The sequence below is a fragment of the Plecotus auritus genome (assembly GCF_963455305.1).
Source record: "Plecotus auritus genome assembly, chromosome: 12".
Classification (NCBI taxonomy): domain Eukaryota; kingdom Metazoa; phylum Chordata; class Mammalia; order Chiroptera; family Vespertilionidae; genus Plecotus; species Plecotus auritus.
The window spans coordinates 8894589-8904565 of record NC_137778.1 but is presented as its reverse complement, the minus strand read 5'-3'; the positions used below and the strand labels follow the sequence as shown (position 1 = coordinate 8904565).

At 60.0% G+C, this 9977-nt stretch overlaps 1 protein-coding gene across 1 annotated transcript in view; it reads right to left on the bottom strand.

Moving 5' to 3' along the window:
- Positions 1-429: 429 nt before the first annotated feature.
- Positions 430-9977, bottom strand: part of CNTN2 (contactin 2) — a gene marked incomplete at its 5' end in the record, with an annotated part of 29151 nt that continues 19603 nt past the window's right edge. The window contains 11 exon segments of the mRNA XM_080647301.1: positions 430-1648; positions 2042-2210; positions 2642-2754; positions 3087-3273; positions 4433-4545; positions 4862-5096; positions 5370-5440; positions 7751-7900; positions 8341-8499; positions 8999-9119; positions 9761-9936. Coding sequence (XP_080503427.1) covers positions 1539-1648; positions 2042-2210; positions 2642-2754; positions 3087-3273; positions 4433-4545; positions 4862-5096; positions 5370-5440; positions 7751-7900; positions 8341-8499; positions 8999-9119; positions 9761-9936 — 1604 coding nt within the window. The 3' untranslated portion in view covers positions 430-1538.

The following is a 9977-nucleotide window of genomic DNA, read 5'->3' as shown; positions in this document are numbered from 1 at the left end:
CGTGGATGTCAACGGCCACCAGTCAGCACAGGTTGTGCCGCCACTGGCCCCTGGGTTTGGGGAGTCCCTGTCCTGGCTTTGGCCTCTGGGAACAAGGGTAAGGGGCACGGGGCTTCAAGCCAGCACTGCAGAGTGAGGTCTTAGCAGAAGTGAGCTCCGAAGGCAAAGGCCTGATGTCTCCTAGAATCTGCCCACACCTTGGGTGGGCCCAGCCAGGCTGCTCACCCCACAATCACCCACCAGAATCTCTAGAAGCAGAATTTGCCCTTCTTAATAAGGGGCTGGAGTTCTTATCTGAGCCCCGTCGTGGCGGACATGCTGTGTGACCCTGACCCTTTCGACCTCAGTGTCTTCATCTGTAAAGTGAGGGGCTTGGACAGGTGAGCTCTAAAGCCTCAATGTTCTGTGACTGGTAATATACCCAGAGCACAAGGTCGGAGGTCCCATTTATTAACCCCCTTTCTTCTGGAGAAATGCAAAAGAGCAGCCTGAGGCAGCCCGGGGGACGGGTCTTGCCAGGTGCCCCGGGTTTTCCTGGGAGCAGACAGGGCCACGTTTATCCTCTGTCGTCCTCAGAAGCCTGCCCTCTACTCTTCCAGGCGTGAGAGGGTCAGTGCTGGGGGAGTGGAGTCCTGGGCCTGCAGGCCACGCTGGAGAGGAGGGTGGGCACATACCCGTCTCTGGTCTCCTGCCCAACCCTGGAGGGACTGTGCAGAATGGGTCTTGGTGGGTGGGGGGGCCTCCCCAAGACAAGCCCTTTAGTCACCCAGCCACCTGGAGTGGCTGCTGTCACTCTGGGTGACAGGTCGGGTTGGCAGTGTTGGCTAAGAGGGCAACGTCAGGCCAAGTCTGGTGCCCCTCCCCACCAGGTGTCCCAGCCTCTCAGTCCCTGTTAGCTGCCCCCCTCCCCCAGTCTGGAGTATCACCCCCAATGCTGCAGGGGCTTGGCCCTCAGGGCACTGGTGCTCAGCCACTTGGTCAGGTGGCAGGAGCCTCCAGGGAGTCATCGAGGGCAATGCCAGGGCCCAGCCGTGCCGCCCCTCGAGAAAGTAGGAGGGTCCTTGGTCCCAGGGGGGCTCTCTCCTTAGACTGAGGGATGCTCATGTGTATGCCTTGCTCCACTTCAGCCGGGTCACCTCCAGTGCTCCTGCCGGGTCTGGGGCGCTGCCCTCAGGGGACAGAGTCCATCTGCGGTCCCAGGACGCCCTCTCCACCGACGTGAAGGGAATGTTTCAGATGCTCTTCTTCCCATAGGCCTGGCACCCCAGAGGGCCCGGCATGGGTTCCGTATCATCATGGAAATTACTGCCTGATGCCTCTTGATTTAAAAAAAAAAAAAAAAAAAATCCTCGCATGGGTTCTAGCCAGTGGCAGAATATGAAATCTCCTGCCTCCTACAAAAAGGGCGGTGTCTACAGTAGGTATTTAACCAGCCATTCTCAGGCACAGTGTTGGGCCATCTTGGCATCGGGAGGGTCCGGGCCAGATGGCTGCATCCTCAGAGGTGGTGTCCGGCGGTGGAGGGAGGGGCGCCAAGGTCAGAGCTCCAGGTGGCCTATGAGGACCAGCATGGCCACGGAGTGGGAGAGGATGGTGCTGGGGCGCGGGGCCGGGCAGACTGCTGAGTTCTCCACCATCATGCTTGTGTCTGGAAGCAGCAGGCAGAAACATGGGGCAGGGTTGGCCGGGTACCGCCCCCCCTCCAACCACCACACCCCACTCTTGGGAGGGGACCCAGGCCTTTCTATGGAGACGCACGGAGGGCAGGCTTCAGGACGGAGAGGTGTTTCAGCCCCACTCCTACAGCATCTTGCAGGGCCTCAGGGGAGCACACTCACCTCCCCAGCTCTCCGAGGGGTGAGGGCTGGGGAGGGGGGGGCAAGGGCACTTCCAGGACTACTTTGCACTTGACTTCTGCCTGCCTTCCCCTTTCCCCTTGGGGTCTGGCTCCATGGGGGTTGCCTTGGGCAGGAAAGATTCCTCATCAGGCATCTGAGTGGACCCTGAGCCTCCTGGGGGACGGGGTGGGGGGAGGCAGCACCTCCGTTCCTCACGATGTGGACTTCTGCCGGGGTTCCGTCCCCTCCAGGCCCCGTGGTCCGAATCTGCACCAGGGCATAGCCGATGTCTTCGGGAACGGCAACTTCTATCCAGTTCTTGCTGGTGAGGTGGAGCGTGGGAGTCGGGTGTAGGTCATTCTGGTACAGCATCTGTGGGGAGGTTAGGCAGGTGGCGTCACTTACACCAGGGCCGATTCTTCCCTCTTCCTCGGCCCGAGGCACTGGGCCCGAGAGGGCCTGTGTCCTCACCCCTCCTGTTTCCTGTTGACCAGGACCAGGCTCTTGAACAAGCGCTTCATTGGTGGAGAAAAGCTGGCAACCAGCTGCACTGTTTTTGCAGACCCCTTAGGCTAGAAGGACCCCAGACTCCCCCCCAGTCCCTCACGGCCCCCCTGAACCCTGCCTTCCTGCAGCCCCCTTTCTTACAGTGGCCACTACAAGTGACCTGGAGACCCATTTGTGTATCTCCTGCTTACATCTAACGCGGGTCCCTTCTGCTACAAAGTGTAGCCCTCTTGTGTTCCCTGCGAATGCAGACGAGCAGTTCCCCACCGTCCAGCGCTTGGCCGACCCCTTCCTACCTTATAGCCAGTGACCGCAGACTCATTGCGGAGAGGGACCACAGGGTCCCACTTAATACTCAGACTGGAGCTCGAGAACGTCCAGGAGATGTTGCCGGGGGGTTGCCGTGGAGCTGCCAGAGGAGGGAGGAGTTGGGCCGACCTGGGAATGTGTCCTCACCACCCACCCCTTGCCTTTGGCCAGCCTTTTTCTGAGTGTCTGCCCTAGCCGCTGCACCCAGAACATCGCGCCACAGCTGCCTAAGGTACACACCCCGTGAGAATCCACCGGCGGGAGGAGAGAGGCTGGGAACTCCACGCCCCATTTTCACGAGGCTGCTGCCTCGTTTCCGTCCAGCCAGGCTTGTGGGCTAGAGCATTTGTCTTGCACTGGGGGAAAGGGGGATCCTAGAGACACCCCTCCCCCCAAACACGCCTGTCCCCCACCCCGGGCCGGCAGACTCACGGGGCTTCATGGTCGTGGCATTGGCAGAAGGGCTGGCAGGCCCAGTGCCCGCCCGGTTGTAGGCCCGAACGGTCACGTGGTACTTGGTGTTGGGGTGCAGGTCAGTGACTCGGGCACTGGTGTCCAGCCCTGCTGTCCTCACACGGTCAGCGGCTGCTTCTTTGTCCCCAGCTTTCCAGTAGCGGATCTGAAGGGGCCGGGATACCCTAGGTTCAGCCGTCAAGTGCAGGACTGCAGGGCTCCCCTGACTGCGGCCCTGGCCGCCACGTTCTGTCCCTCTCCTGCTCCCTGAGTGGGGAGTTACTCCTCAGTGGGGCCTGCTAGCCTGTTGTGCTAACACCCAGCTGACCGCTGGAGTGGCATTAACCACATCACTAGTGACCGGGCGGATGACTTCCTTAGGCAGTGACATCCTTGCTTCTTCGTCCCTTCCTCTGGGCTTCCTCGCCCCATGTCCTGCACAGGCACCCTAGGGTGGACTCATCGGTGGGCCCAGGGCTCAGGTCAGTCAGAAACTGCTGGCTCCAGAGTTCCATAGGGACAGGATGATCAACGGGTACATAGAGGGGGCCATGTGGTTCCCTGTAGCCCTGAGGATGCCAAACTAGCTGGGCTCTGGCATGAAAGGGGCAGGCCATGCCCCTTCAGAACCTGCCCCTCATCTCCTAGCCCCTCCTCTCCTCGGCCCCTCCTCCCCAAACTCCTCCTCTCCTCGGCCCCTCCTCTCCTTGGCCCCTCCTCTCCTCGGCCCCTCCTCTCCTCGGTCCCTCCTCTCCTAGGCTCCTCCTCCCCAAACTCCTCCTCTCCTAGGCCCCTCCTGCCCAAACTCCTCCTCCCCAAAGCCCCTCCTCTCCTAGGCCCCTCCTCTCCTAGGCCCCCCCCCCCCCCCCCCCCCGTAGCTCCAGTGCAGGTGCTAGCCTAGCATTACCTCAAGGCTGTCTAAAGGCCTGTCTTCCCCGTGGGCACCAGCCATCGGTCTCAGCTAGGGTTGCATTCACAGTGCTGCACAGACTGGGTGTTGTCTGCCAGGTTAGTGAATGAGTGCTCCAAAGAGGAATGACTAGTGCTCCCACCCAATCTGTATTTTTTTGTAATTTTTATTAATTTCAGAGAAGAAGGGAGAGGGAGGGAGAGAGAACCATGGATCGGCCTCCCGTCGCGGGCCCCACATGGGGGAGACCAAGCCCGCAACCCCGGCATGTGCCCTGACCTGGAGTCGAACCGCGATCCCCTGGTTCACGGGTTGACGCTCAACACGCTCAACCACTGAGCCCCGCCGGCTGGGCGCCCTCACCCAACCTTCAACCCCAGCATCCTCCCTCTCCCAGGCCCAGGTCAGTGCTCACCTCGTAGCCCAGGAGGACCCCATTCATGTCCTGCGGCACCGCTTCCCAGGTCACGTTCATCTCTGAGGCTGAGACCCCCTTGGCCCAGACCTTGGTCGGGGCCACCCTGGGCTCTGGGGACCGATACAGAATGGATTTGGATTCCCAGGGTCTCCTCGTGTCCTACAGAGCAGCCACCAACCCCAACAGCCCTTGCTAAGAACTTCAGGGCCCAGGGTCCAGGACAAAGGCTACGGGGGTCCCAGAGGGCCTCCCTCTCCTTCCCAGGCCTGAGGGGAGACCAGGTGACAAGGGCTAGAAATGAGGCCAGCGGCCTAGAACCCCAGGCCTGTCTTCCCCGTGGGCACCCCGTGTCCTCTCCACCCCACGGTGGGACTGAGGGGGGAGTAGCAGCTGCGATGGGGCAGAGGGTGGGCCGGGGTCTCCCACCTTCCTCTGCCGAGTACACAAGGGCAGTGAGGCTCTCGGGCCCATCCCCTCGGCGGTTGTAGCTGCGGATCTTGACCTCGAAGGGCGTGTAGGGCCGGATGCTCTCGTTGCTGTAGACGAAGTACTGGGCGTCGGCGCCGGGCACCCGCGCGCTCTGCCAGCCGGCGCTGCCCTGCCTGCGGAAGGACAGCAGGTAGCCGAAGCCGTCTCCGTTCTGGTACTCCCGTGACATGGGCTGAGGGGCAAGAGCGTGGCATGGGTGAGGGGCCGTGGGTGCGTTTCCTGCCCATCCTGTGCCCCTACCCAACCTTCACCAGGAGGGCAGCCCAGGACTGCGTGCGCGGCGGTGGTTTGTACCCTGTGTGGGCGCCCCTGCGGGAGGCAGCGGGTGCAGGGGAGGGAGAGGACGGCGGCTGCGGGACTGGGCAATGGCTCTGTGAGGAGGGGGAGCAGGACTTGTCCCCCCAGAGAACTGGAAGCACGTTTTTGCCTCTGTCCAAGCGCTTACCGTCCAGTTGACAATGAGCTCGCCAGGGGCTCCACCACCTCCGCTCAGCCCTGAGGGTGCCACGAAGGGGGCTGTCAGGACCAAGGGGCACAGATGTTAGTGGGCAGTGAGGGAACCAAAGCCCTGAGCCTGTGCCTGCAAAGTGACCTAGGGTGGGGACCCCCCTTCAGGTGGGCCCTGGCCTTGTCCTCTAACAGTCCCTCTGGACGTGGGCCCTGGAGTCAGGCAGGCCTGAGATCAAATCCCACCTCTGCCATGTGCTACTCTGCTTCCCTGAGCAAGTTACTTAGCCTCTGCGCCTGATTCTCCCTCTGGAAGATGAGGGTACTGTTTCTCTCAAAGGGCTGTAAAGAGAATACAATTAAAAAAGACAGCGGCGAGTGTGTGTGCGCGCGTGTGTGTTTCTCTGTGTGTGTGTGTGTGTGTATCCCATCAATGATCATTGCCTCCTTCCCTCCTGTCGCTGAAACTAAATAAGAGACCAGCTCCAGTGTGCTTTGAATTCAGGGGAATGAGTAACTCAGAATGCAATGGACACAAAAAGCATTTATTTTGGGTTGCAGGGTGTTTTACTTGTTTTCTTTTGTGGCAGAATTAATTCCCCAATCGTCTCTATTAGTCAGCTAGGCTGATACTAAAACAAGGATATATTTCATCAGCTCAGAAGCTTGACAGGGGGTAACTTGGCTGAGGATCAAAATATTTCTGCTGATGATCCAGCAATTAGACTTATCACTTGGTTTGAAGACCACAGCTTAGGGCCTTGTCACCTGCAAGGAGCACTTAAACTCCTTGGGTCCTGCGAGCTGGGTGTCCCCCTTTTCAGCGCGGAAAGACTAAGGGCCAGTGCGGTTAAGCAACTCGCCTAGGGTCACAGAGCAAAATGGCACAGCTAGAATGGGAACTCAGTCCTGATTCCGAAGCCTCTCATCTTTCCTCCGCATCCCAGCGGCCTCCGTGCTCATGAACTCGCGGGGCGCCAGAGTGAGGACACTGCTGCCCACCCACACCCGGCCCCGCCGGAAGCCAGGCCACGTGCTCCTGGATTCCTTACTCAGGAGGGTCCCGGTCAGAAAGGGCCCAGAGTCAGCCTGGGGCATCCAGGAAACTATGTGGAAGGGACAGGAGAAGGCAGACCCTCGCTACCCCTCCAGGGGGCAGGCCTGTGTGGGCAGGAGAAGGGGAGGCTGGGGCCTGGTTCCCTGCTGCCCGGCCGGGGCTCCAGGGTTCTGCTCTAGGACGTGACCACTGTCTGTCCTTCAAGCCAAAGGGTCCTTCCAAAACCCTCATAGAGACGGCATGGTGCCTATTCTGGCATACATCAGCACTCCTGCTTCTTGCTGGTTCCTGGAACAGGCCCTTGTCCTGACCTGGTCAAGCAGGGAGAGTAATTTCCGGCATCTGCACCTGTGAGTGCCTCGTTAGGACCTGCGCCTACTCCCCCGTGTACCCTCTCTAGCTCTGGTGCTGTCAGGCAGCACAGAATATCCACTTCCTCCTGCAGCTGCCAAGGCCACGCCCGCGTTGGCTTCCCTTCGTAAACTCTGTTCACGGCCAGGCAGTGTCCTGCCTCTTTCTCGGGCTTTTCCCTGCCCACTTCCCGAGGTAGATGTCCAGTCCTGGGACCCTGCCTGGGGCTGGTGCACTGACGGGCTCTCGCGCTGGGCCTCTGCCTGGGACAGGCTCAGAGGGCGGGCAGGCGCCTCTCGGCAGATGCTGACCAGGCTATCTCCCCCTCCTGCCCCACTCAGGTTCGGACACTGCCTTTCAGGAGGGCTGTGGGCAGACAGCCATTCCTCCTGCTCCCAAAGGAACCATCGGAGGACTGGGAGACACTGGCTGCTTCCCGAGGCCCCTGCACCACACACACACACACACTCACACACACACTCACGCAGTCATACACTCATAAACACTCACACATGCTCACACATGTTCACACACACTCCCATGCTCACACACTCGCACACACACACCTTCCTCATAGCTGATTTCTGCAGCTCGTGCACTTCCAGGGAGGACATCTGCCCACCACCCCAGCATCCTGGGTTCAAGTCCAGACTCTGCCAGTGTGACCCTTTCCTTCTCCAAACTTTTTTTTTTTGTTCAGTAAAAAACCCTTTCTGTTTTGAGATATTGTAGATTCACATGGAGCTGTCATGTGAATGTTTTAACGAGGGCCTTGGCCAGGCCGTGGTCAGTACAGAGGGCCGTGTGCAAGACAGTGGCCCGGCCCTGGCCTGCATTGTCTCGTGTTGCGTTAGAGTCTGAAGCCTGCTCAGCGGGGCTGGGACTCTGCGAATTGCTCTTGGCCGGGGCTCCCTCGAAGGAGGGTGGTGCCTGTGCCGGAAGCTACTTCACTTTGGGACACCGTGGCTGACCTGCTTCCTTGGTCCGGATTTTGCTGGAGGGCCCACTGGGCTCCCCAGTGCCCAGGATGTTGCTGGCTATGACCCGGAACTCATAGTCCATCCAGGGTGTGAGGCCCAGCACCTGGGCGGTCTCCGCGTTGCCCTCGATGTTGGCGGGATCTGCAAGGCACGGAGGAGTCGGGGGTCTGAACGGGGCGGGCAGGGCCTGAGCCTGACCCACCTTTTGGGCCCAGCCCTCGGGTGGGGCCTGGCACATACAAAGCACTCAATACCTCTTTCAGAAACGACCAGAAAACGAGTCCTCCCCGCCCACCCTGGAGCCTCTGCTGGCGTCGTGGGCACCCTGTACCGCCGTGCATGCAGTCAGTCATTGCCCAGCAACATTCCCGCCAGTGCTCAGGGTGCACACAGCGCCTCCTCCTCCAACTCTCCCCACGCTCCTGCTGTCCCCATGCCACTGGCCTGGGAGCTCTCTGCAGGCAGATGGCCCAAGCTTGTCCCTCTTTGAAGCTCCAGGCTCAGCCCCAGCCCTCTGCCACCTGCCCCCACTGCTGGCACACAGCCAGGCCTTGTCCATCCTGACAGTGCAGGGCACTTACTGGTCCGAACTTGCTTCCACTTCCCTGCAGGCGGAGTGCGAGCTTGCAGGGTGTACTTGGCAATGGGGCTGTGGTTGTCAAAGCCACGGCTCCAGCTGAGCTGGACAGTGGTGTCGCTGATGTCCCGTACCACCATGCCTCCCGGGGGACCCGGGGGACCTGCACCAGAGGTCAGAGCATTGTGGGTCAGAATTGGGCAGCTTCCAATTGAAGCCAACCTCCCCCGGGCTGGTTTGGGCTGGTGAAGTACCAAGTGGAGGCAGCAGAGGGCGCCACAAACACAGGCTTGGTGGGAGAGTGAGGAATGGGGTTTGCGTGGTGGGTGGGGCATGTGCAAGGCTGGAAGGGTCACAGAGACCCTCACAGAGGGATGTGTACTGACTTCCCAGCACGGAGAACTTCTGGCCTCAGCAAAGTTCTCCACTCTTGGGAGGTGTTTAGGAATGCTTTCTAAGATACTGGCTTTGGAGGAAGAATATTCTATTCATCTCTAGAGGATCTATAAGGAGCCGCCAGATAAGTTCAGCTCAGCGAACTTCTGTCAGAAACACTTCCCCACAGCTTGGGGAGAGGCGGGGAATTAGGGAGCGAAGATCAGAATAGCCCAGCTGGCCTCTGAGGGAGTTGGGGTGGGGGTGGCAGTGGGAAACCCCGTCACCTCGGACCAGGACTGTGGCCTCCTTGGATGCACTGTCCACCACCGTCTGGGCCATGCAGGTGTACTTCCCGCCATGGCGCAGCTGGGCATTCAGGATGGTCAGGTCTCCAACCATCTCCTTCTGCACACAGGGGACAGGGAGAGGGCAGGTCAGGGGGTGCAGCTCCGGCCCTCCCCGTATCTCGGTCCCAACTGTTCAGTGGAAGGAATCAGCTTTTCCCCGCTTAGTCCCACTGGGGACTAAACACAGTCTGTGACACCAGACAGTCAACAAGGGCCCAAGTTACTGATGCCATGGGCCTTGGGGGCAGGATCACCACAGTGGGAGTGAGTGGCCGAGTGCCTTCCGGGTCTGTCCTCATCTCTCCTAAGCCAGTGGTCGGCAAACTGCGGCTCTTTGGCCCTTTAAGTGTGGCTCTTCCACAAAATACCACGGCCTGGGCGAGTCTATTTTGAAGAAGTGGCGTTAGAAGAAGTTTAAGTTGAAAGAATTTGGCTCTCAAAAGAAATTTCAATCGTTGTACTGTTGATATTTGTCTGTGTTGACTAATGAGTTGGCCGACCACTGGCCTAAGCACACGGGCTCCAGAGAACCCAGGCAACTGCCATTCCAGGGAGGATGGTTATGAATCCGAGGACGAGTTTGCCCTGGCTGGCATTCCTGAGGGAGTGGGGAAGGGCTGTGGGTGGTCAAGGCCATCTTGGGTCCCTTGTCTACCCAAAAGGAGGGAGTGGCTCTGGGTTCTCGGCCTCGGGCCTCACCACACTGGCCCTCCGGTAGTGACCCCCAGGCTTGTCGGGGTCGATGGGGAAGTCGTCCAAGGCCCAGATGAAGGTGAGGTCCATGGTGGGGTCGTGGGAGGCATGGCACTGCAGGGTCAGGTTGTCGCCCAAGTTGATGTCGGCGCTGGAGGGGGCTAGAGTGATCTTGGTCGCATCTGCCAAGAAATACAAGGCCCCTGGGTGGATGAGGGGAGGG